Here is a 27,711-nt window from a genome sequence, read left to right as displayed (position 1 = left end):
GGGAATGACACCCATCAATGACAGTGAATGTGGGGAGCTGCACCCCACCATCATCTAAAAGACAGACAGAAGGGAAGATACTTATGCCCCAGAGCTTAAGCTCATGTTTCTCTTCCTAGAGGCAAGCTGGTGGGTAGTAATTGTACTATTTTGCCAAAGACTTTTCAATGTTTTTCAAACTGTCCCCTTCAGTCATGGAATGAGAGGCATATGGTGACAGATTTTGCAGTCACCTGCAGAATTTTCTCTCACTGATGTCGTTTCAATGCAGAGCTAAACCACACATGGATGTGTCCACAGTAGCTGTGGTGTTGCTTTATGTCCCTGAAAGTCCAGCAACACAGCAGGACTGAAAACCAGCCAAGGAATCAATGAGAAACAATGGAAAAATCATGCCATTTTTCCCCCCATCAGAAAGCTTTATAGTAAATTTACTTTCCAGTTAAGGGAAATCATAGTGCTCTGTAGTGGTCTGACAGGAAGTACAAAATCAGCTGTAGTATCAGCAAAGTTTTGATTTCCTTTGAAAGAGATTATATTAAACTTTACAGTTAGCTCAGCCAACACTGTAGAAATTTAACATAGTTAAATTTAATCACATTTAATCATTTTCTATCCTATATTAAGAACACGCTTCTCCTGGAAAAAATTTATTTTTCCATTTCCAGAGCTCTCCCTCCCGCACAGTCAAAGGTTAAGACCTTTCCCTTTCTCCTCGTGTGCGACAATTCTGATCGACTCTGGGAACTGAGGTTTCTACAGTGCAGTTTTGTGCCACTGCCATCACAGCCTCCAGCACAGAGGTGTGCCAGGGCACGTGCTGTACTCGAAGCCCACTTAGCTGTTGGAATGGTCCCCAAGGAGGTTGTCAGACAGAAGCAAACTGGAATACTTCTCATCTTTCACAGACACCAACCTGGCTCCTGCTTTAGTTTTAGGAATGGGAAGGCTGTAAAAGGTACCATTTAATCTTCTGCATTCCCCACTTTTCTCTTCCAACTAGCATTCTGGTTTGTCTTTTCCTGCAGTTTTTAGAAACAACTACGATATTCAATTGATTTTCTATTAAAGGGCATTGTATTCTCAGAGTTAAATTTCTATTATAATTAAGTTTTATTTTGGTTTGGTATGGGGACATGACAGCGGCTAACCCAATTCGCTTTCATAGATCATATTAGATGAATCATAGATGAAGATGATAAGTTTCCTAGGTCATTCAAGGTGAAGTAGAATTTCAGACGTAATACCTTCTTATAGCAGAAACAATACTTAGATGACTATTGAACAAATATTTGCAATAAATTCTAACTAACAAATTGCACTGCAGAAGGAGACACTGTTCTTCCAGATTTTGTGCTACATGTATCATAACAAACGTGAAGCCTTGCCCTGACATGTACAAAGCATTGTATAACTGTATGAAATCCCAGTGCTGATGAAACTCTGATTACCATCCACTGAAATACCCAATTCCTCCCAGGCGTTTTTGCATATTTTTCCCCCCTATTTGGCTGAGCCATCTAGCTAAAGTCCTGAAGTGTCTGTTTGTTAGCTTCTCTGTCTCTTGGGGGGGGTAAGAATTTTTATTTCTAGTAAGAATTTTTATTTCTCCTTTCCCCCCCCCCCTTTCTTATTCCTGAAGAATGGCATATTCTCTAGTTAAAAAAAAAAAGTTGAGATATAGTGTGAGATTAGGAATACTAATTAGTGAAACGACTTCAACATATGTATTTTAAATTTTTCAAGTTTATGCCATACATTGTAAAAAAAAAAATCTAGAGTAGATCAACCAGCTAAGTTATTTTGTACTGATGGTACTACAAAAACTCATTTTACAAAATAAAATCACAGTTTTGCAATGTAATGAAAAAGAAGAAAAAAATTAAAGGTTGGCCAGAAATATCAACAACATAAGCTTTTGATGAAAAGCATACTGCAGGAACCATCTCATCTCCATGAATAAGCATTTACTCATCCTTGTTAGCAGCTATATATGCCTACTCGTCCCATAACTTAACATTGAAAGCCAAATTAAAAAGATGTAATACATCATTTGCTGAACAAAACAGAAATTATCCATATAAAAAGCTTATTATTAAAAAGACTCTTAAGAGAATGCCAACACTGATTTGAATTGACTCCAGGTGTTACTCTGCTTATTATTGGGAAGGTTGTAAGTTAATTCAGCAGCACTTCACTTTGACACAAAAAAGGTATGATGCAAAACTGAAACCAGAGTAATAAACTTTGACAGAAAGAAGACATTAACAGGAGCAACCAATGACAAAACAAACTGTAGATCTAAGCAATGGCTAATCAAACCTAAGAGGATTTACCTAATTAATCCTGTGTTGCACAGCTATCCAGATTGCTTTTCCACCCAATCCATATTGTAACTACTCATTACTTACTCTTAGCTTTCTAGAAACAAGTGACATATCACGTAACAAGCTAAACAGTATTACCTATTTTTGAACTGGTTTACTGTACTGCTGTGCAAGCAGTTGGCTAATGCACTGCAAAAAATAGTTCCAGAGCTCCAAACTGTTAGGAATTAGTTTCTTTTTTAAATCACAAACCAAACGGTAACAGTAAACATTAATTATTTGGAGAGCAGCATTTGCCTTTAGAAGGGAACCTCTTTTTCAAAAGAAATGGTGGAAAAAGAACTTCATGTCTGCATACTTCATGTTTGGTTTTGAGTTCATCAAAGAAAGCATACAGACTAACAAGAAGTGTATTGTCAAAGAAACCCAAATGGTTACAGTTTAAAGGCTGCTCTAATTGATAAATTTAAAATATCTGACAAAGAAGCTTCAGAATGTGGCAGGTGTGTGTCATGTATAGTTTTACTGTCTAAGTAAAGCAAACATATGAAGAGATTAAAAAAATAGATTAAGTGTTTTATAAGCTACTGCTAGCCTACACTAGCCAGCTGAAGGCTTTAAATAATTTAATCCCTTCAGCAACTGCCAGTCCCAACTGCAATACTGAAACAAGGTCTGAATTCAGTTTGAAACCCAACAGGTGCAGTCTAATACTGCTTCCTTAATTCGGCTACTGATCTATGTTTATGCTTGTAGAGGACAGCATATTCTGAAATTCACCATGGCATTAATTAAATTAGTCTAAGTGCCTCTTGTTTTATCCCATCTTCTACTATCAAATTTACCTCAGACAGTACTCTGTTTCTTTCCCCTCCCCTCTAGAAATGCTCTTCATGCCAGATGGAAGACAAAGAGTTCTCAAAAGCTTTTAAAATAGATTTTTCTTTATATATAACTTTATATATAAAAATTCAAAATAAACCAGGGAAACTGAACAATATAAAACATTAAATACTGATTTTATTAGCTTGAATTTTAATATTTAGAAGTGGAAGGAGGTATATAAAGTTAATGGCAAGCAAAGTCTCTAGCGGCATATCACCACTTGTTCTCGGTCTTTTCTTTGGATAATCCAGGAAATTTAAGTTGCACCTGACACAAATAAGCTATTTCTCATTTTTATATGCTAATTATTTTTACCAACATTTGCTAGTAGCACAAACTAATGCATATTGCCAAAAGTAATAATTCACCAGAAAGAGTCAAAGTAAAAAAGCAGCACTACTACAAAGCTTCTATCAACAGAAAGAGGGATGGTGTTTTCCCCCCCTTCTGAGTCACAGACAGTTTAACAAAGCACAGGGAAATGCTATCCTACTTCCCACAGGAGTTTAAAGGCTAACCTATTTTTTCTCCAATCACAGGACAAGAGGAAACTTCCCATCACCTTGCTTCTTTCACTCTGCCAACAGAGCTGGAAGATGAGACAATTCAACGCGCAACTTCCTTCCCCTTTCTTGCAGCCTGGGGCATGCTCATACTTGGGATGCATAAAGAGTTTTCTCTCTCAAGCAATTAAGCATTACGTTTGGCATATGCAAATGACAGGACAGCATTATCTTTTAATGCAACCTTAATTCAAAATTTTTGCATGCTAAAGCAGTAAGGCACTGGAGTAATGAAGCCAGCCCAGATAGCAGATCATAATTCAATGTCATTCGATCAATCAATCCTATAATATGCCATGCAAGTGACATGCAGGCTTATGAAAATGAAAAAAGATTAAAGGTACACTAAAGCAAAATATTTTCTTAAATCCCAAGCTGTTCAAGATATTAATACCTAGCTAAAAAATGCAAAGAATGTCATCCATACAAAAATGTCTTATGACTACAACAAAAAGTGAACTCTGGTGCACCAGCACAGATTTGAATTTCCAATAATTCTATCAGCACATGGACAAACAATACTTAAGTATATTAAAAGTATCTTTGAAATCAGATAGAACACAATTATTTCCACAGTTCTGTATATATGGAATACAACTTTCAATTATTAACCAACAACTATTCTTTTGATTATGTGAAGTAATACAGACACCATCCAAGTCTCTATTTTAAAACTGAATGTATTGAATTGTACATTTTTGTTTCATAATTCATCTTAATGTTGATGTAATACATTTTTATTAACATTCACAGTGTGTTCTCTGACCACATTTGTACTTCAAAGCACTAAATGAATGAATTTTTGGAGCACAGAGCCGCCCAAAGTGAATTCAGAGCTAGAGATATGGCTCTGCCACTTAGTTTATACAAACCTGAAATTTAAAATTCAGGTTCAAAATTATCTATTACAGGATTATGACTTTTGAAAGAAGGAAAAGTCAGGAGGGGAGAAAATTTACAAAAGACAGGTTGTAGGAAGGCTCAGTCAGTGATATCTGTTTTCTATTAACAAAGCCTAGTTCTAATTCAGAAATCCCTATATATCAAATAACTTACAATATTTAGGGTATACGATTTTATTCCTGTAAAAATGTATTTACGTGAACAATTTTTAGTTACATGAATAATCACTGCCTAAGAATTCCCAGTGTAATCTTCTGGGATTAAGAGTTTGCAGAATCAGACCTGTGTTAAGTATTTAATAAACATTATGTTAATTGATGCTCAAAAAAAAAACCACCCCAACCCAAAAAAAACACTGCAGTGGTAAAATACTATACAGCTCCATGGAGTTTTGGGGAAAAAGTAGTGCTTTTATGACGACACTCACTCCCAGAGATAGCCAGTATGAGAAGGTGTGTGAAAGCTACCATGATATGTAGCCCTAGAAACTAAAGCACTTAGCCAGACATCCAAAAGATCACAAAATAATAATAATGAGTGGGTTAGTTTAAATTCCAGTCTTCGTGTTTTTAAAGTTCACTTCTTTGTTCTCTTTTCTAAAACAGTTGCTCAAAAAAACCCCAATTTAACTAAACTTATGATGTATTTTTCAAGAACAGAAAGATTTAGAAAAAAAAAAACCCAAACACAAACAGCTGCTGTGAAACTTAGAATAGACTCCTAAGACTTGCCACTTCTGATCAGAAGGCATTGCAGCCTTTCCCTTCTCTGTCTTGTAGAGATTTAAATGGGGGATAGAATCATCTTGACCATCCCCTTTCTGGCAACATTTGTCCCCAGGTGTACACAAATAGCAGGAGAAATTAACACACATTTTCTTGCCTACTTGTGTGAAGGGTACACGATGCTCCTGGTAGGTTTTATACCACCTGATGCACAAAAGCTGGGCAGAGTCTGGCCTCTTATCGAAAGCAGCGTTCCAAATCCATTTTTCTTTCTGTCAAGCTACTTCTGCTTTATTTTGTTGTTGATTTGTCTGCAGAAGAGTACTGATACAAGACAGAAAACAATACTACTTGCTAGAGGCAAGCACAATCCCAAAAGACACAGCCTAACTTTTCCTCAAAGTTCTGCCAATGTACAGTATTACTGACTTGCGATGTTTCTGCTATTCAGGTCCTGGGAAAACTCACAGAGAGGCTGCCAAACTACAGTGACGTAGACATATGTCCAAAATGGGTCCCATGCATGCTGCTTTGCTACGTTGCATAATAATGTAAGTATCCTTTTACTGTATCAGGATTATTTCATGAAAGCCATTGTTTTATCTAATCTGGAATCATGGCAGTTAAGGTACTTTGGCCTTCATTGTTCTTTGGATGACCAACAGTTGATCTATGTTCAGTCTTTACTCGGAAGGCATCACAGCCTGAGAAGAGTCGGAGCAATTTAAGGTTACACTGGTAAGAACACCCTGCCCACTGTTGCACTGTATCTCTCTTGGACCCATTTGTCAGTATTTTGGACTGTAAACAGTTCTACAGGAACAGACAAGACTTCTCTAGAGATTCCCGATTTCATGACAGATTTTTGCCACAAACCAAAGGGCAGCTCCAAACTGGCAAATAATGTTTGCTTTTGTTAAGCATCTTTTTTCAAAGCCTGCAAATAATGTTTCAAACACACACTCATGTATTTCAGTAGACAGAATTTGGCAGAGAAGCACAGTGTAGAGAAATCCAGCCCTGCCCTGCTTGTGCCAACATGAACTTGATCACTAGTTCTTTGAAGTGAATAGTGAAGTCTCAAGTATCCACTATACCTCTGTAAAAAGAGTACTTATTATACAGGTTAATCAATAGCCTTGTTTTATGGACACTGGAAATAAGATTAGTCACTCGCTTCCTATTCTGTTTGGGTTCCATCCTATGCCCAGTCACCTCAGCATGACTGTCTTCATCTAGTCAAGTAAATGATAGGACTGACATTGGTCACCTACAGTTTCTTTTTCCACCCCCTCCAGAGGAGGAAAAGTTAATGTTAAAAGAATATCTCTTGCATTTGGGAGAGAAAGTGGTTACACAAAGTTAGTTCTTCGCTACTGTGAGAATTCATTTCAATGGCAAGCAGCAGCCCCCCTCTTGTCAAGTGACTGTAAGTGATAGGTAGTAAGTGATACACAGAACATAAGTAGTGGTCTACATCCAGAACCGCATTACTGCAACGAAAGGTATTGCACCAAAGATTAACCTAAGCTGTGCAACTTTGCGTGTTAGCGTGGCTCTGGAGCCTATAACTCCTAGTCACCATTAACAGATGTATGATACAGTACACCCAGGACATGTATTTGCTCATTAGACTTCCTTTGGGAATTAAGTATCATGGATTATATGAGCTAACCCTCCCTACAAAAACCCTTACAGTTTCCTCTCACTATGACACAGCTCACCAGATAGTTACTACATATATAATTTTCAGCAGCTGACTAGTATAGCACCCACTCTATATGAACAGATATGTGACCACTCTGAATCTCCCCTGAGACCCATCACATAGCAGCCACATGACTTTTGTGAGTTCTCTGCTCTCAGTCCAGCCAAGCCCTCCTACCATGCAGCACGCAGCAAAGCCCTGCTAAGAAACCAGCACAGACAAGATTTTTCTGAAGAAGTCTTGGCCACTTGCAAAGTGTGGCAGAGAAAGGAAAATTTCAAATACTTAAAATGTAATGTCATAAGTATGGTTACTATTATTAGAACTTAGGACTAATATTTTCCTTTTTTCCCCCAAAGCTCATTTTCTAATTTTTCCTCTTCAGTATTTGTACTCAATTCTATTTCAAGTTGTGTATGTAGGGTTTTAATTATCTTCTATTTTGGGGCATTAAAAGATTCTGAATCATTCCACCTTATGGGAGATAAGTAAATCCAGTGATTACCAACAAAAACACTGCTGAATGCCTATTATCCATGTTAATTATTCAATTTAAAAATATACTGGAGCCATCAGCAGGACACTTCCATTTCATGGTTGAATAGAAGAAAAAAAATCTTTCAAAATTGCTCTAAAGCAATTATTTTAAAACATGTTTTTCAGAGCTAATCTCTCTCCTGTACCTGCATGCTGGTACAATAAAATCTGTGCATGGAGGTCAATGGATGCAGCAGTCCACGCAGAAATCAGTCAGTAGATAGGAGGCTTGTCTTGGACACCCCACTAAGATGAAGCCCTCATTCGTACCCTTTTGTTTCCTTTCTGCATGTGTTTTGAGTAGAATACATTTTGTTTCTGCCTAACCTTTTTAGATACAAGGATGCTGCCATGTGTAAGTATCCTGACACTTCTGGTTTCAGTATTTTAAACATACATTTATGATCACAAAGAGAATTTTTAGCCTAGTCAAGCTTAGGACCATCAGTAATTCAGAGTCTTTAGAGTGATTTCTCCTCTTTCTAGTAGTTCTGTACTTCAACCTTTATTTTTCTTCCATTTTTTAATCTTGATTTTGCATTCAGAGTGCCTATACACCATCTTATCATCTGGCTACAGTCTGAAATGAGTTGACTGACTAAGCTGGTGAGGAAACTCAGCAGCAGGTGGAAGAGTAGCCTGGGATGGAGCCCCTTCCTAACAGGTATTTACACCACAGACAAAGCACTCACTGAAATTTGCTTCCTCCCAGGTCTTTCAAGCTGGCCTTAAATTCATATATGCCCTTATACTTCATCACCACGGCAAATTAAGCTACTCCAAAACTCCTCCAAATCCTGCTAACAAAAACCTGGGTGCATTTCAAAGGAACCTTTCATTTCCAGGATCCCTCTGTGGCACCTGTGGAACAAGTGTTAGGCAACATACAGTAGTTTGCCAAAACAAGTAATTTTGAAATTAGCTAACCCAATGAGCACCACTACATGAAGATCTCACATTACCTGTCTGAGGTTGCCATTATCAGAACATTTACCCACTATAAAGAAAGATGCTCTGGAACACAGGATTTGAGCAGAAAATACACCTGGAGGTATACCTGTATTAGCCAACAACTTGCAAGGCTTGCCTGCCTTTTATACTTTCAGAAGGATTGTCAAGAGGACTTTCAAATGGAAGCCACCATGGAACTGTGTCTACATGTACCCTGCTTCAAGGAAGGATAGGAGCAAATAGGTTTTTTTCCAAGAGACAGCGTATGCAGGAAGCCTGTCAGTGCCTTGTAATTCCACTTACAGTCTCTGCCCATCCTACCAGCAAGAGCAACATGGATGTTAACATACAAAATGGGCTCTGGGGAACAGAGCAGATAAATGGTAGTCAGCTGTGCATGATGCAAATGAATGGCTCGGGGATTATCATTAAAGGGGCTGGTCATACATATTTGTATACATATTTTTATACATACATATATAAATAGACACACTTGTTTTAAAATATGAAAAAAGGATGAATATGTAAGTTCAGACTTTCTATTTTCAGGTGCATTAACATCTGCTGTACAGACACAAAAAGCCAAAAAGGTTAGAGAAACAACTATATGCAACTTATGACTTAATATGAGAGAACTGTGTCTGCTGCCTGTCTCTAGGAACTGTTCTTTCATTTGGGGCTAACTGAAAAGGTTTCTGCTTCCTATCTATTTCTAGCCAATGTAAAAGCTGTGACTTCAGCAGACCACTTCAACTATCACACAGTGCTCGTTTAGAACAAAACAGTTGTATCCTTCACTGGGTTGTTCCACACCTTCATGCGGCTAGCACAGAAAAAATGCTAGTGCTCCACGGAGAAATTTCTCCATATAAAATAGAGAAATTACTCTTCCCAGTCCAACCTGAGAATGATTCTGCTCAACCTTCAGTATCAGACTTGCAGGTGAGAAGACTGCCATTTGGTAAAGCCACCCACCCATCAGCTTCATGCAGGCTCAGGTCAGCTGATGAGCAGTATTTCTATTCTCTCCTACCCAAAGCAGGGCACAGAAAAGTAACATAAAATCCAAATATTTAAGCATTCTTTTTACTTTAATATTTCCATCCCCATTTGCTTTTCTCATTTGCTTAACTTAAAAAAAAAAAGGCAATTTTCAATCCAGAGCCACTGTGTATGTGCATGTAGACGCCTGACACACCCCAGTGACTTGTTTTTATGGGAATTGCACAGTAGTCCTTGTGTTGCCTCAGTAACAACTCCTACACTAGGATACTTGAGGAAACCAGGGCACAATTTAAAGACTACCATGGCACGTACTCTGTAGTCCTAAAGCAACTTCAGTAGTGTCTGGGAGGAGGCTGTTTACTTCTTACCTTGACATTTACAAAGAGAATATGAAGTAGATTCTGTCACCCATGACACGTGTGCAAATCCCAGTGCTGTGCAGAGCAATGTGACACAGTTACTGGCACAAATTATACCAGAGAAATGACCAGAGTACATGTATTGGGTTTGCAGTCTTTTCCTAAATATCTTACACTTTTTTTTTTTTTAACCCTGTCTGAATGCAATTTATTAAATCAAATGTTCTGTAAGGAAGAAAAGACAGAAAAAAATGAAATAAAGGAAAAAAAAAACAAGAAAAAAAACCCAAGAAAATAAAGTCTTATGAGCCTTTAGAGAGAATAGGAAAGATCCTGCAAGGAAAATATCCCAGCTCAGTATCCACTAGACTAGTGAAGTTTTACAGTTCCCAAACCACATTCTGGATTTCATGTGCTTGCTAACAGAGCTAGCCTATAGTAAAGAAGAACTGGTGAGCTGCAAGCATACCACTGGTAGCAAAAAGCAATGAAAAAAGCAGGACAGATGCTTTATGGATAGCAGAGAGGGATGTGACAGGATTCTCAAAAGCTGGTAGGGAAAGTTTAAGTAGTAAGCAAGTAAACAAGCTAATATGTCTTCTGCTGGTTTTACCTTTTTGCTCTTTGTATCTGGAACCTTGTTTATAAAAACTGTTTACTTCTCCCCCTACTCAAACAGCCTAGAGGTGCCATACCAGTCTGGACTGAATGCCTTTTTTTTTTTTTAACCTTTTTGCTTTTCTGGCCAGGAAACGGACAGAGGATGCAGGCCAGAGAACTAATTCAATAATGATTTTGTGATTTTTTTCAAAGATAGCCAGTTCCTAAAAGGATTTGAAGGGTCAATAGGTGTCAAAAATACAATTTGCTCTGGAACAACTACAGCACCTCTTCACATTTTTAAAGTAATTGTTAGGGACAACAAGACACTATTCTTGCAATTAGAGGACAAATGCAACAGTCTACAGGATCTGACAGATCTGATGTGCAGAAAACAGCATTGCACTTGGAACAAGATGGCTACCTCAAATATACTATCACCCCATTTTGCAGCCAAAGCTCTGCAAATTACAAGTGATTCTTTAAAGCAGTCCACTAGTAAGATCATTGTGAGCTTTACAATTAACTTCTCTAGGATCAGAATTTAACCCAAGGACAATCTAAAGAGAAGAAATAAGGATCCAACAGGCAATATGAAATGATAGCCATGTCACATGCACTCCAGATGGCGTGTTTGGACTTTTTCTTCCATTAGTAATGGCAACCCCAGGTCTGGCTGTTGCCTATTTTTATAGTATTTTTCAAATTACACTCCAATTTTAAGCATTCATTACTCTTTAGAGATGGATTTGACTGTAAATTTCAGTGCTGGTTCAAGAGTGCCTAAAGTTTGAAGGAGGGAATCCCTTCCTTACAGGGAGACAGGCTTTGACACATTGAAGATTTTAGCTTCGTATCTTCCATTTTTTTATTTACAAAATTGGATAAAGAGAAAGCAAAGAAGGGCTATTACTCTTTCCTTACTCTATCCTCCCTCGAGCTCTTGGTATCTGCTTTAGCCTATGGCAGGTTTAATTCTTACACATTTTGACACTGTATTCCAAAAATTATTTCAGACAATTTTTTCAGTATGTGCCCTTTTTTAATAGAAACAAACTGCATTAGTCCCTAAAAAGAACTACACAGAAGGCCAACTAATGAGATCTCCTTTTTACCCCCAGTAAAAAATCTGGACAGCTCCTATAAAGGATATTCTATAGTTATTTACAGGTACTGATCACAGAAAAGTAGCACATACCTTTATCTGAGTATTATTTTACAAGTGCCTAAAGTATTCCCTTTTTAATTCTCAGAATGTAATGGGAAAATGTATTTATTCCAAATCTTTCTAAAATACAAAATAAATTACTTTAATTGAATCCTATATATTCAGATAATCATTAGGAATAATATTTTTTCTGAATTCACAAAAATAAAAGGTAAAATAGTTTCTCTCAAAATAGTTACTTGTGTTTCATTCCTCTTTCTTACATTATTGGAATTTCTCAGTCATTTGTTGTTCACTGTCACTCCGATGTTTTACTGAAATAGATGGCAATGCTACCAGAAAGCTCTGTCAGATGGTTCTGAGACAACATGCTATATCACCTTAGATGTATGTAACTTAGGTCCCACATTTGGTAACAGTTCAGTTTGTTTTCTAGAACCCTATGTCAAGTAACCAAAATATGAGAAAAATGTATAAGCAATGCCCTGAGTATACAGAAGAAACAGCATCAGCCCAAACAGCTCCTAAGGCCTGTCTGAACTAAAATGTATTTTAACATTATGAAATATTTTAAACAGATTTAGGAAAAAAAAAAAATCTGTATTTCCAGATCCAGGACTGAAATTGCCTTTTCACCCATATACCTTGTATTTGGGTTTCATAAATGCCTTTATGTTGTCACCATCATGTGCTGTATGTCCTTCTTTTTAGTATGAGTTAAATACAAAAATCAGAATTAATGAAATACAGCTGGGAAAGAGAAACTGGAGTTGTTTCCTCAATTTTATATACGCATGTAGATATAGGCATTTTAAAAAGCTCTATAGACATTTAAAATTTATTTAATCTAACTAGTTAGTTCTCTCAGATAGCAGTGCTTCTGTTTGAGTATTAGTGACAGATGCTCTAACTTTTAAGTACAAAGGAGAGGGCTAAAACAAGCCTTAACAGTTTTTAATCCATAGTATTCTTCTGAGGGCTTTGAAAAGATGAGTAAATATGGTTTCAAAATTTATCATTATTTTAAGGGTCATTTACCACTATATGTAAAACAGTGGCATTTTTCTTCATTACCTCTTGGTATTAACTTACATTTCTCACAGCGTTCTCACTTTTCTGGTGCATACAGCAGTGTTTTCCCCTACAGACTAAAATATGTTCAGAAAATAAAAGATATGTAATGATTTGGTAAATAGCTTAGGCACAATTCTTTAACACTGGTAACTAGTACAGAGAGCTAGCTTCTGTGAGAAAAATGCAAAAAAGATCATGAATTTATAAACATATGAATTCTCAAAGCAAACCTGAAAAGGAAGGTAGCAAAAGGAAGGAACAGGATTCATTATGAAAACCAGCAGATAATTGTAACAAAAGCGTATTATAAAAGTGAGTCACACAGCAAAGGAAGAAACAAAACGCAAAGTGGGAGGACAAAGACACCGCTGGAAAAAGCACACTGAGCTAGATAACATACACAATGCATTAAGTCTTTTAAGTACTCTAATGCACCCAGCCAAACCTGCTGTCGTTCAGGTTTTCTAAACACAATTACATCCTCTGATGAGCAAATAACTTACGAGATACTATTACGTGCCATCCTTCGGTCTATCACATATGCACACTGTCATCAGCTAGCTTATCATACTCCTTAAACATTTGTCTCCAGTATGGGAACCACAAAGTAAGTTACCACACACTTTCCAACGAGACTTGTATATCCCTCCATAATACCATGCTATTGTTGATAGTTTCCACACTGCTGCCATGCCCTCGATCTCACCAGCCACGTAGACAAACAGAGCTGCCTGGCTCTGTATTCCAAGACATACTATGTTATTTCTTGCTTGCACCGAAAAGAAATTAAGGGATAACTTCTCTGATCATCTCGGGGATCATGGGATAAAGGAGGCCCTTGAAATTAATTTCTTAGTAGTAACGAAGTTAATCTAGGGGTAGCCTGTTATACGACATAGAAATGGATTCTGTTCTCCCTAATTACTAGGATAGAGACCTGTTGCTCTTTAGGCATGCAACATTTCTGCAAGGTGATGGCAATGGGAGTTTCAGAAGCAGTTTTAGAGCTAAAGTCCACAAAAGCGTTAGCAGCAACTTTGTCAGACTGCACTGACACAGATCCGCGGACTGAACTGGTTCTGTTCTGACAGACCAGTGATTCTTACATAGGCTATATTTCACTCAGGAACACAAGCACATACTGCAGAAAGCACAGTTTGATGTTTAATCCACAGTAGGTCCAGAGCTTTTTATATGCATACAGCTTTGTGAGTAAGTCCCCTGCTACTTTTAGCATCCAAAAAATAGTCCAAAGGCATCTTTCTACCATTCTGTGAAAACAATTACCGCTAAATTGTTTCAGATCTGCTGCCAATATGTTTGTAACTGAAATGAAAGCTACAGTTGTTGCAATGGGCACTTGGATTTACAAGGTAATTAGCGTTGACAATATTCCCAAACCTATTGTCATGTCTGAGTGGATGGCATTCCCAAACTGTACTGGGATACATACATCCTTCTGTGCTCACGAATTTCTAACGAATTCTAACAAATTCCAGAAATAAAAAAAGAAAGTTGTAGGATTCATTCATTTTCAATCAAATTTGCATTTAAATTCTGTTTTTCATACAGTGGAACGGATGCATACTTCTGATACACAGCAGCTCTTGTTCTGTTGCTTCACAGAACAAAACCAGGAAAAACTACCACAAGAAGAGTGGCAACAGAAAGACTGAATAATGGAGAAATAAAGGCAGATCGTTTCTGGTCAAGGAAAAAACAAATATAACAAAAATCCATGGCGCACTCATTTTTGTGTTAAATCGCTGCAGGATCATTACATTTTGGGTAATTTTACATATACATACACACATATGCAACTAAAATTACAGTAATATATGACAGGAACTGCTTCATGGCCTGTCTTGTAGTTCACCATTGAGGGTTTTAACTGCTTTGCTGTATAGCAATAGCAACTCACAAACAGTATGTGATAATGTGTACCATAATCAGGGAGGAATTTTCCCCAGGAATTGTCCCCAGACAGTCTTTGGAAAGCTACTACTTGGAACAAGAGCTAATATATAAGCATGACATTCCCTTTTCTGCCTCATTGCCCTCTGTATGCTAATAAAATTAAATGACTATTCCAGAGCAAATGCTCATCCATGTATTATTATTTAAAAACTGTCAAAATAACACAAGGAAAAAATAACAAATGCATGAATATAACATGAAATGAATTGTAATGTAAGATTTAAGTACAATTAATATGTAATTAGAGCTGCCTAGAAGAGGCAATACTTTTCCAAATGTTGACCTGAAGGATATTTTTTCTTCTAGGCTGAGACATTTCCTTTAACTGAGATTTCAAAGTGTAGTGTTATGCTATTTCAAAAATAGAAAAACAAAGCAAATTCTACTATAGCACGTGGTGGTAGAGCTGAGGTATCGTGACTGAGGTTCAAATGCAGTAACTTCACTGCTAACTACAAGCTTAGCTAATAAAGAGAATGGAAAAGCATCTCCTTAGTTTTGTGTCCCTGTTAATTTACTAAAAAATAGCACACGCCAATACTTGGAATCACTGTTTTTACTAGAGAACACAGCTCTGTTAACATGAAGCCCAACTTCTCATGGAAAAGGACCCTGGCACTGTCAGTTAACATTAAGTGCAAATTTAACTGTCTGCTTGTCTGATCTGATCACCATGGTACCCAGATGCTTTACAAATAAATATGAAAACATAATCCTTAATTCAAAGAGCACGCAATCTGCCAAGGCAAATTTACACAGGGATAAACTCAAAGGGAGCTGTTATTTCAAGTGCAGCGTGCAGGTCTAAGTCTGGACTAGGTAATATCACCAGTATAGGAGGTTTGCACATAGGTCAGAAACATTAGTTATTTCTTCAAAATAAACTTTGATAATCATAAACTCTGACAATAGTTGCATTAGAGACAGAAGTGTAGCTTAAGTTGGGACCCACAGGACAGTCACAATAGGTTTTGAAAGTGAACTGAGGCAAGGAATATTTTGTTGATCAAGCCGTACACCATGAATGTGGAAGGAGGGGGTGACTGCTATTCCAGCACTAGGAGGGTACTGGCATTTCCAAGATTTGCAAGTCAAGCTTGCCTAAAATAAGGAGATTAAAACAACTCTAAACTTTGGTTTCTTTCACACTGCTTCTAGGTTTCTGAGAGTTTGCGATGTACTTGGATCACACAAACAAGCTTTGTTTCGTAATAGAAGGAAACTAACTTAGAAGAAAGAAAGACTGATTGATTCTTATGTAAACCCTTGTTTCCTGGAGCTGAGCTTTCAAGTAAAACATCATATACTACAGTCGCATAGCAACCTCCCCACCCCCATTACAGGTGGACTGGTTGGCCAGTTCCACCTTTCCTGTTTCTGCAGGCTGCACAAACACAGCACTTGAATAGGTACGATTTATGTCAGCAGGGTGAACTTCCTAGTTTGTGGACAACTTGTATTTAAGAAAACAAGAGTTCTACTCAAAACAGCCTGAGGGGGAAACCTGTGATGTTCTGTGTTTATGTATTCCAATATATTATGAAAATGAATAGCATCTAATGTCTTATAAACTTACTTTTACATCCTCATCTTATGATGATTGGATTATTCAGCTAAGTAGAAGGCATTTGAGTGCAAGCAACACTATGCATAGATAGTCAATTTTTATCTGCTTTAAATGTTTTATTAAAACATTTTTGGAAGCACTCCAGTATTATATCAGATAATCACAATTAACACTAAAGTTTGTGTCACTGATCCTAAGTGAGAAATAACTGCAATCAACACTATGTTTTTAAAAAGCTTTGTCTCTGTATTTACAACCAGAATAAGCATACGCTAGAAAACAACTGAGGCTGAATACTGGTATGTAGAAGTGTGCAACACCAATTACAACTAAGTATGTTCTGTCCCACCTCACTTTGTTCTCCTTTTCATTTGTTGGATGATGACTGCCAAGTTCCCTCTTTGATTTCCAATCATCCTTTGATGCCCCTATTTGCCTTCCATATGCTTCTACTTTCTGCCCTTACTACTTTTGAGTATTAATACCCGTAAAACCAGGATGCACACAACTTTTTTCTAAAATAAGGTAAAGTTAAAATACTTTAAAAATGATTCATCGTTGCAAGCTGTGACTCATAGCAGGATTCACAGAAAGCCACTTCTGATGTCAAACAGTAACATGGCGGGAAAAAGTCCAGTAATCTAAACATAAAAACACCCGAAGTTACTGCCATGCCATTTTCTCTGTTGGGCAGCTGCCAAGTACGTGCTGCTTGTCCCCTCGCTCTGCTTCCAGCTGAGCCAGAGTGGTGTTTGTCTGCCACCTCCCGGGTGAATCACAGTGCTGGGGACACAGGGTGGTCACAAGCCAACAGGGACTAGCCATGGTAGTGGTCATTAAACACATTTTAACTACTTCAAGAATACTTAGGTTACAAAGTCAAACACTCAAAAACTTGACAACACCGCAATTAGTGAACTGTGCTGATGTATTTGTATACATTATTTCATCTTTATCCCTCTAGCTGCAAGGCTTGTTTTGCACTCCACTTTAATCCAGTACACAGACAAATAGCATTATTCAGTTGAGGGTTTTTTTATTGATTTGGTTTTCCGTTTGTTTGTGTGGGGTTTTTTTACTTGGCGGTTTGTTTTTTTTTAAAACTTTGTTCTGTAATTTGAGTTTTTCTAGATTTCTTCTATTTTTCTGCCTGGAAATTTTGTCCAGGCAGAACTGGAGGATGTTAGTCTCTCTCTGATTTTCAGACACTTGGACACTGTTGCAGCCTGGTGGTAGGCATGCAGGAATGCCATAGAAATGGCTGCTGGACACGCGAGACTGACTGTGCACGTACTGGAGAACTGATCTGCACACATACTATACACCCAAAGCATTCAGGACATGTTAGACTCACTGTATGTAGACTATAAATGATCTGTAAATATCTGTCCCCAAATCTTAAGAAAAAAACAATGTAACCCTGCCTCTGAGGATATCCAGCTGTTGGCTTAAACAACTTTCAGCACTATTTTCACTGCTTAATATTTCATCATTAAAATACAGTTTTAAACAGACACAGAGATCCAGCTTCAGATTTCATTTCATTATGGTAAATTTTCCAAAGAATCCACAAGCTAATATAAATAAACATTGATGAATACTCATACTGATCCACAACAGTAAGTAGTGTTATAGAAAGAGAACAACTACTTATACTGGGAAAGAACGCTAGAGTAAAAACAGAACAAGATTTTGAAAAAGCTTGTTTGGTCTACATGTGGATTATTTATACTTTTCTTGGAAAGCTGAAAAGCTGCTTACAAAAACTAAATGAGGCAATACTGTGTTAAATAGCATTAAATGATAGCCAATTCAAGGAAATGAATTGATGTTGAGGAGGCTAGAATTCAATCCGTAATTTTAACATCTTATTACACTATTAAAATACATTACCGCAACTATGTATTTCACTACAATTATTTTCTACTATTCACCCTAGTTATTCACTAACCCATTCACCTTTGTTCTGTGCTTATATACTAAATTTCTAAATTAGTTTCACTCCTTAAATAAACTAATTTTAAAACGTGACAAATTTCTCTTTATTCTCCAAAAAAGAAACTTCCTTTCATTGCATTACACCCACATCATTTACCACCGCATGTCACTGATTCCCTTCTTTTTAATGCCATAGCAGACTGTGATCATGAAGCCCCATTCACCAGGTAACAAGGGACACAGAATTTCATCCTTTGCTATTGCTGTCATAACTTATGTTTCTGTTCCTGTAATCCAGACACCTTTCATGACATATGACCCTCTCTGCTCTTTCCATATTGTAAACCTCTACTGGGATGATAATCACCAGCACCTCAGACACTGGTAGCTGGAATAACGCCCACACAGTGTATGCCTACCATGCTTTTCTTGCACAGATTGCCTACAGTAGTCAAACGGGAAAGATGACAACAGAAGATGAACTGGAAACAAGGCAGAACTCAAACAAAATAAGACATCTCCTCCCCAACTACTGATGATAAACGAGACCACTACTGGATCCAGCAACATAGAAGCAGCAACAGATCCAATACCCAGGCTGCATCATTTTGACATATTAAGGTCTTCCATATTCCAAAGCCCACAGTGCATGTATCAGTCTGACCTGAGTCTCATGTAATGAGCAAGCAGCTCACTGCTCCAATCTCCTACTTCAGAACCTGTAGATCACTTATTTAGAGCACAGAAAGGCCTTCTCTAGTGCTGTGCTGCACATGACATGGTGAACAGAGTGAGAAAATGCCCAGAAAGAAACCTATTTCAGAGAATATTACTCAGGCAACAGATCTGATGCCACAGCTCCTACCAGTCACATACCCATGCAAAGTTTCACACACTGACATTCCTGTCAGCTGAAAGGTCCTTACAGGATACCATTTTCAGCTGAGCACTATTGCCTTCTCCTCCTCACCACCCAAATCCCCCCAGCTGCTTCCTTCACTCTTCACTACAAACTCCAGCAGTACCAGTGCAGAGCCCAAGAAAACAAACTCAGCAAAGCTTGTTAGCTTGGGTTTGGCTTCCTTCCTCGTCTTTGCCATTGCTGCAACCAATTAGTGAGACACACCTCACTCTAAACCAGTGGCTGTCAAATGGGGAGCAAAACCAGTTTGGTAGAAAGATAAATTTCATTCTTAATTATGGCCTATGGGAATATAAATTTAGACTGCCTTCTTTTTTTGGTTCACAGAATTCCCATGGTGTCATGAATTTAGAAATATAAAAGGACAGATTATGGGCTCTATAGGGGTACTCAAGTACTGCAGAACTCTCAGCTGAGGAAACAACAGGGCCCACCATCACCCTGGCCAATAACAAGACAGGGTCTCTCCGTTTTCAGGTCAACATGTCTTCACCCTACATATGTCAAAATCAATCTTAAAGGAGGGGTGACACCGCCCACAGCCTCCAAAAATAGTATGATGGAGTGGGTAGGACTATTCCCAGCATCTTCTGCATTCAGGTAGCTTGAGATTCAGTATTAACACATAGAAATTAATAGGGCAGTTCAAATCTAAGAGCTGTAAACATTCTCTCTAGCATTGAGCAGACAATTATATCTGCGAGTGAATCCTTTTGAAAAAAGTTTCTGAACAACGTTTTTGGCGGTTATAGAGTTGCACTAAAAGGGTTGCACAAAACCTGCGATTTCATAACTAGTATTAAAAAATAATCTGCTGTGGCAGCTAAAATCACTTGGAAGACAGGTATGTCAGGTCTATTTGATAATCACTGCCCCAACTCTGTGAAAGTAGCTTCCTTTCAAGTTTGCTCCACTTTATGGTTTGCCAAGATCTTGGCCTGTCAGCTTTTAAGGTTCAACATCTATTTGTTTTAAGACCTCATTTTCTTCCAGTTGTTTTTTGTAAGTGACACATAATTTTTGTCTATTTTTTCCAAGCAGAAATATTTAAGTACCACTGAACTGTAGGTGCAGCAGTCTTCAATTTATGTTCAGTTTCAGATTTGTTTTCAATTTCTGCAACACTCACTCACAGAGCAGTATAATCCACAATAGTTTACTTGTTAACTCATAGCTTCCATTAAGTTTCATGTCAATTACTGAACTAAGCATGAATCACTACAGCATAGTACATATTAGCAATGTCCTGTTGCTTTGATATCACAAACCATCTGAAAATTAAAGTGCAGCCTTCCCAAACAGACAGGCCTGTAATCATGCCTTCACTGCTTCAGTTACCTCAGGCTAGAAGCTTTGAGCTACTCCACTCAAGATGACACAGCTTCAGAAGGAAGGGAAGGAACAGCCACATTCTAAAACAATGTTTGAGCTACGCTGAAGGAATTAGCAAATAAGTAGTTGTTATAAGCTTAGCTGCTGCATCCCCATTATTTGCTCCCATACCAGCAACAAGAAAGCTCCAAATCAGCCTGTCAAATGGGTCAACTAACATAAACTTACAACACTACTGAACTCAAGCCAGTAGATTTTTGCATCAGGTCCAAATTTAAGTTACAGCAAGGCAAAACTTGAGTTAAGCTAACACTGTTATATATAAATTCTACATTTAAGACAAGGAAACATTTTCAAAGTTACTTTGAAACATAACCTATCATTTTACACACAGGTTTTGTAAGTAATACTGCCCCTTGTGAGATTCACACCAAAATACAAACATCTTCATTATCACACAGTTGTGAAAAAGTTCACATTTAACTGCAAAACAAGGCAAGCTATTAGTGCTGAAGTGGTAAGGTACAACATATCAATAAGAATTTAAAATCTAATTTTTCTTTATGTACGTTAGTGCTCCTTTTAATTTTCTCCAACTAACACATGAGAGTTAAGACCATGTATTAGAGCTGCAGTTCAGTCAAGCTATCACAGCAACACTTGACAGAAAGGCAATAAGCACTAGTTGTATATACAGCAGCTAGGGTTTTGCCCAAGGTCTGTTCTATGCATAGAATTATGAAATCAAGAACACCACCATTTTAAGAGATAGCACATTACTTTATTATGTGGGGTGAAGGGCTATAGGACATAAGGAGCAAAAGTCTGAATGACATTAGGCATCACTTATGCTCTTTACTAACTCGTTCTATTAGACAAGCAAGATGTCATTGGTGCTGTCATCATTCAAAAACACCTTTACCATTTTATGAAACTGAAGATGGCTATCCCAAAACCAGAAGCAGCTAAAATTAGAATAGAAATATACTTGAACAAAAAACTAAAGAACTAGACCAATATTTCAACCAGGCCACTAAGACAGCTGACACTCTGTAGACTTAGAATAACATTCATATTATCTAATTACAAGTTTCACCAGCATTGCTTTAAGCAATTACTTGTAAGGAATTGGTTCCTAGATGGGAAATGGAAAAACATTACACTGATGAATTGGAAATGCAGTTTTATGGAAAGAAATTGTGTTTATGTATCAAATATTTTTAAAATGGAGTCTGTTGTGACATGGAAGAAATAGCCCACAAGAAACAACAAATTAGCCTAGTATCACAAAATCACTATTCTCTAAGAAATCAGAGAACCAGACAGCTTATCTATCAAGATAGATTTATAAGCATGTTTGTATTTCACTTCTGAAGAATAACAATCAAAATTCTTCAATACTGAGAAGAAAAATGTTACTCCACAGACTGGTAAAATAAGTGTTTACTATCTGCTCCCCTTTCTTTTGGGTCAAGCTTCAGAAGAAAAGGTTACATATTATGTTTTCCTCTTTCCACACATTGCTGTGTTTTAAGAAGATGACTTTTGGAAGATGAAGCAGAAAGGAACCCAAAGACTGCCAGTATCAAGTTACATCAAGTATTTCTGCATAAGTATGTCTGTATTATACAACTTTAAGAAAACTTACACTGCGGTTGTAAATGCAGCTAAGTCATCTTTCACCTTGGTATCTGCCAAGCCTCCTTCAATAAATTTGTTTCATATAGCAGACAGTTTCTCTGCAGTGGCTGATTCAAAGCCCTTCTCTCACGGACAGACTGGTGATTACTTTGTAAATAAAGTTAAGTAGCTTTTGGGAGAGCTGCCTCCTGTGTCCTTGAGATCTTTTGAGACGATGACCTTTTAGCCTGTCTTTTGAACTTGCCTCCGTGATTAACACGAGCTCTTGTGAGGTGGAAGGGATGGGTCTACTGCTAGCAGACATTGCTGACGTTACCTCACCAAGGGCAGAGCGCCGGCTTGCTGCAAAGTGACCGTTCAAGAGGAAGCGCTTCGTTAACGAAACAGCCCATGACGAGCCCGCAGGGCCAGGGCTAGAGATCACCAAAACCTCCTAGTTTCTGCCCACTGTCCTTCAAATTTTCAACAATAAGCGGTCCGCCAGGAAGCGGAGACTGAGCCATAGGAGAAAACGCCCGCACTGCTACCCTCACGAGCGCCATGAGTACGAATACCGCGGCCCCCAGGGCCCTACTTGGCCGCCCTTCAGGGAGCGCCCCGCTCGCGGCTCCGGGGTGGGCTCCGGTGCTCCGCCCTGCCCCTACGCGGCGGGAGGCAGGCGGGGCTGGCCCGCGGGAGACAGGCCTGCCCCCCACAACACCGGGGAGGAAGGCCGGGCCTCGCCACAGGTGCCGGGCCGACGCGCCCCCCTCGCCATCGGAGCCTCCCTCAGGCGCCTCCCAGGGGGACGCACTCACTGACCACTTCCGCCCCGGGGCCGCGCGCTGCCGTGACGCACTTCCTGCCGCTTTCCCCGCGCGCCGCCACACTGTGGCCGCTCAGCACCGCCCCTGGCTTTTCCCAGCGTCCCCCGCGCGGCGCGGCGCGGCGCCGCTCCTCCCCCCGCCCCCGCCGAAAGCCGGACCGGAGGCGCCGCGCCGCCATTTTGTTGCTAACGCTGCTGGAACTCCGGGCCGCAGCGGTTGGCGTGACCGGTGGAGCTGCCCGCGGCGGCGGCAGCAGCGCCGGGCGCTTTTTAAAGGGGTTTTTAATCTGTTTGGGGCCTCTGTGCCCCAGCCCTGTTTTAACACGCCATGTCCGGAGAGGGAACTGCCGGCGACCAGGTGAGCAGGAGGAGGGTGAGGTCGCAGGCCGCTCCCTGAGGGGAATAAAGAGGGCTAAGGCCGCTGTGGCGGTGGGGTGGCCAGGCCTGGGGCTGCCCGGTGGTGGCCGCACTGTGCCGGCCTCGGCGGGGCGGCGGGGCTGAGCGTACGGCGCAGCGTGTGGGGCTAGCCGCCGCCCGGAGCTGCCGTTGCGCTGGCGGCCGTGCCGCGGGCCGCCCTGGGGGCTGAGGGGAGCCCGGCCGGGGGCCGGGAGCGCGGCCCTTGCCTCTTCCCTACGCCCGTAAGCCCTGCCGGTCTCCTCAGTGGCGCGGTCGGCGAAGGGCTCCCCTCCCCCGCCGCACACACCCATTTTGAGGAACTCGACTCTATTCCGTCAGCAAAGCGTTGCGCGGGGGGAAGGGGGTGCGCGGAGCCGCTCCCAGCGTCCGCCCTCGGTAAAACCGGTAATGCTCCGAAAGCTATGTCTCTCTCAGCCTTCGCGTTTCTGGTAAGCAAACTTCACTGCAGATTGAGGCGGACAATAGCCACTCCAGTGAGCTTGGCTTTCCCGATCTCGCTTATTTGTGGTCATTGAGTACACGCACTCCGGAAGAAAATTGAAACCCGGATAAGCTGTTTACACTGATACATTTGTAGTGTTTTGTAAAGTGAGCATTCGCTGAACATATGCGCTTAACATATAAGGCTGTGTGCCTCTTTAACAATACCCTTTTCTTCCAGAATAAGGCATTATTAAAACGCCTTTAAATTAGAAACAATAACAATATGCTTACTTAATAAAGAATCTTCTTTGTGCTACACCATTCTTGCTCTTGAGGGCAAAATAACTACTGTTTCAGTTGGGTTTGGCTTGGTTTTTTTAATATACTAAAATATGTATTTCTCATAACTTCTTATTTTCTAGGTAGGTGCAATCAGAGTGTTGTATGTCATCTTTTTAAATCTGGTATTACCGTGAACTATCTCCTAGTTTCTGGCAGAATTTCTCTAAACAGGTCTTTTTAATAATTAGGGCTGTGTTTAAAATCAGTATTAAGTGGAGGGATGGGGATGAAAGTTCCTGACTGAGGGAGGAGTAATTGATAACACTGTGGCATGCCTTAGTGGCTAATGTAGCCTACAAAAATACTTAAAATTAAGCTGATGACTTAGTGCTCCCTTAAGAAGATTTTTGTTGTAGAATGTCAGTCTCTTTACAAAACAGGTTATGTTTCTGTGTGTCTGGGCCTGTACTCTGAAAGGGTGGTGTGTAAAGTGTTTGTAAGATCACCAGTTCTGGGGGGGTAGGAAAGACAAGTGCTCAGAAAGTTAATTACCCGATTTCTGTCTCATAAGGAAAACATTCTATGAATTACCAGCCTCTATGCTCAAAGCTGGTCAGGTTAATAAGTGTACTTGTAGTATGTTTAAGCAAGAGATTTTTCAGAATAGTTTATTTCATCACAAAGTAGATAGCTACAGAGAAGTAAGAATATGCTACAATAAAATTTTGATAATCCTGATAATATGTTTCACATTTAGCTTACCCACTTCAGTATATTTTTTAAAAAATTACATTGATCTTTAATTGCATAATTAAGCTGCTGGTTAAAGTAGTGTGTTTCTGTAGCTTGTAATATGTTACTATTTAACTTAAAAAAACCAATGCTGTCTTCAGGTTTTATTTTCTTTTGCAAGGGAGAATTTAATATGCAAAATGTTGAATTACTGTCCGCATACTGAAGTAAAAGCTATTCTGGAAAGTAACAGCTTTAATATTGTCATGCCATATCACACGGGGTTTTAGCATTCAGAAAATTGCAAATCATTATTTGCAGTCTAAGTAAAGCATGTAGTTTAACATACAGCATGGGCTTTGGTTTTTTGATCCATATTAAAGTTCATCCTTTTTACCCATTGTGATTACTGTTTTTACATTGGGTGCCCTTTAAATAAATTAAAAAAAAAACAAAACCCACAACTCTTATAGATTGGGTTACATTAATTTTTTTCCTACTGCATCCTCTTCATGAAGGCCTCTGGATTCTGGTTTCCTAGAAGTCTCTAATTTTGTTATGGTCAATTACCTCCCTTCCATCAATTTTCTTCAGTTTTACTAAGTTGTCCTCTACATTTTTTTTCTTACCCTGGCAGACTTCTGTTTCTTACTCCTACTGTTAAGATAGGCCATAATTTGATATCGGTGTCTTTAGCAACACTACCATGAAGTTTTCCACACCCTAGGCTACCATTCGTCCAGTTGCATGGTATGGCAGGTGTACCTTAAGTAAGTGTTGATGCTAGTCTAACTGTGGTCTTACAGAGCATGCTAGACCTGAATTCACTGTCTCTCTGTGGAAGGAGGAACAACAAAGCATTGTGATTGGGGCAGTTGTGCCTTGCTCCCTTCCCCACACTGTAGCTGCTGTGTATTGTAACATAGTGCTATCTGAAGGGCTCTCTTATGTTACATGCACCATATTCTTATGGTTTTAAATGTTCCTTTCTGTAGGAAGCTGAAGCTAGGCAGAGGTTGGATTGTGTTTGGCTTTCCTGTTTCAGGTTTCATCTGCTGCTTCCACGACCAGCTTCTGAGTTTTTTGGTGCCATTTTCACTGACAGTCATGTAATTAGATGAGTATAAAGGGGTGACAGTACAGTTAATTTGCATCTATGTTGTGTATAAGATGTGTACATGATAGTGTATGATGCAGATGTTAAAGATCTTTGGCAAATCAGAATTGTTATCTCTGACTCACTGATGCACAGAAGTGTCTGCATCTTGCTTCCCAGATCTTAGGGTTCAGAGGGGACTTCCAAAAGGAGACAGGTGAATAAGAAATTGCCATGCTGTCTCCAGCAAGTACAAAGTTGTGGTAGTGTGGGAAGGGAGAACAGAGAGTGGGATGTTGGATGTATGGAGGGTGGGAGAGTAAAGGTATTGTAATGTTAAAGACCCAGCTGGGGTTTAGGAGACTTTATTATTCCAGGTGCATTGCAATTGAAATGTGGCTTTACTGCCTTTAGGCTGAGCTTAGCTCCAGACATTGTTGGGCTGCTTTACTGTGTAGATCAGGAGCCTAAGCTACATTATGTAGGTTGTCTCCTCCTTGCATCATTATTGCAGAACAGACTGAGGCAGGGGGAAATGTGATGTAGCCATCACTATTGCAATATATTTTAAATTCTTGCACTGTGTTAACTATGCTGGACCCAAATTCATTTCTGCAGAACCAGTTGAATGATGTCAGGACTTAAAATCTGTTGGGTCCCTGCCAGACTCCTGGGAAGGTCTACATAATGTTTAACAAACCAGAATTTCCAAGGTTGGTTTTTAGAATACCAAACACTTAGCCCTGTCTATATCATAGAAATCCATGTTTGTAGGCTGAAAGGCTGCATCTGCTACTGTTTTCCAGAAAATTTCCTGACAAGCTCTTCCAAGAGCTTGCTCTTCATGTGTCAAGGTTACAAAGAGTACATGCACCTGTGTATGTCTTTACATTTTTCTGGACCTTAATGTACACATCTAGTTTCATTTCAATCGTGTGGTGGTTGTTTCATCTACTCTCTAACAAGACCTAAATTCATTGTGCTCTCTGCCTCTTTCTGCCATGGCAGAACCACTATTCTTGTCCACTTAATAAATATATACTTGCCAGGCATGAATTTTATCTGAAGACTTGATGCAATATTTGCTTTACCCCTGCGTTAGTTGCCTTCTAATCTTTATAGGCTAGAACATGCATTTCACACTTCCTGTAACTGTTTCGAAGGTACGTACCCCAGTCTATGATGCATGTTACTTTACATGAATACAAATCTGGTCCAAGACTGAGCTGTGGAAAAAAAGATGTCTGTATTGTCTCTGTGACTATAGAAAAGACCTCTAAAGCACTCTGTTCAGGTTTCTTACTGTTACTTTTGTCCCTTCCTACTCTTTCCTCTCATTCATGCCTTGTGTCTGTCTGATGTAGTACATCATGTAAGTTTCTGAATTCTAAATGTGATAGTAAATGTTATTGTAGTTAACTTTAACTTAGCATTTTAAAAATAGATGTCATTGAGTGGAATACTGAAAGCAGAAGTTTATTCTTGCAGGATTGTGTGGATTTAACATCTCAGGAGGAGCCATTTGAAAGAAACTCCGCTAAGAGCATGTTGTTTTATATGATACATAGTAAAACCGGGTTTACTGTCACTGTTTACATTTACTGTAAGAACAGGTTGTAAGCAGAATGAACACAAGGATTGGTGGAGGAAGACTTTTGAGTTGGTAATGCAGTGATTTTTTTTGATTTTTACACAATTGTAAACTATCTCTATATTTTAGCTGCATTTCTAGGGTCAGTAAGTTCCAGCTATACCAAGAATTTAAAGCAGAAAA

At 39.1% G+C, this 27,711-nt stretch overlaps 2 protein-coding genes across 4 annotated transcripts in view; one reads left to right on the top strand and one right to left on the bottom strand.

The window, feature by feature from the left end:
• Positions 1-22,974, bottom strand: part of HIPK3 (homeodomain interacting protein kinase 3) — a 116,701-nt gene extending 93,727 nt beyond the window's left edge. Inside the window, exon 1 of the mRNA XM_072864124.1 lies at positions 22,190-22,974. The gene's annotated coding sequence lies outside the window, so the exon portion shown is untranslated. The remainder of the gene's footprint in view (positions 1-22,189) is intronic.
• A 116-nt stretch (positions 22,975-23,090) lies between these two features.
• CSTF3 (cleavage stimulation factor subunit 3) overlaps positions 23,091-27,711 on the top strand; it is a 53,775-nt gene continuing 49,154 nt past the window's right edge. For 2 of the 3 annotated variants that reach the window (XM_072863608.1, XM_072863606.1), the window contains exon 1: positions 23,091-23,345. In XM_072863608.1, coding sequence (XP_072719709.1) covers positions 23,316-23,345 — 30 coding nt within the window. In that variant the 5' untranslated portion in view covers positions 23,091-23,315. Of the gene's footprint in view, positions 23,346-23,399; positions 23,833-27,711 lie in introns of those variants that run through there. The other variant, XM_072863607.1, reaches the window with a different exon arrangement.

This window comes from Ciconia boyciana, chromosome 6 (assembly GCF_034638445.1).
Source record: "Ciconia boyciana chromosome 6, ASM3463844v1, whole genome shotgun sequence".
NCBI classification, from domain to species: domain Eukaryota; kingdom Metazoa; phylum Chordata; class Aves; order Ciconiiformes; family Ciconiidae; genus Ciconia; species Ciconia boyciana.
The sequence above is the reverse complement of the archived record's forward strand: the minus strand, read 5'-3'. Positions and strand labels throughout refer to the sequence as shown.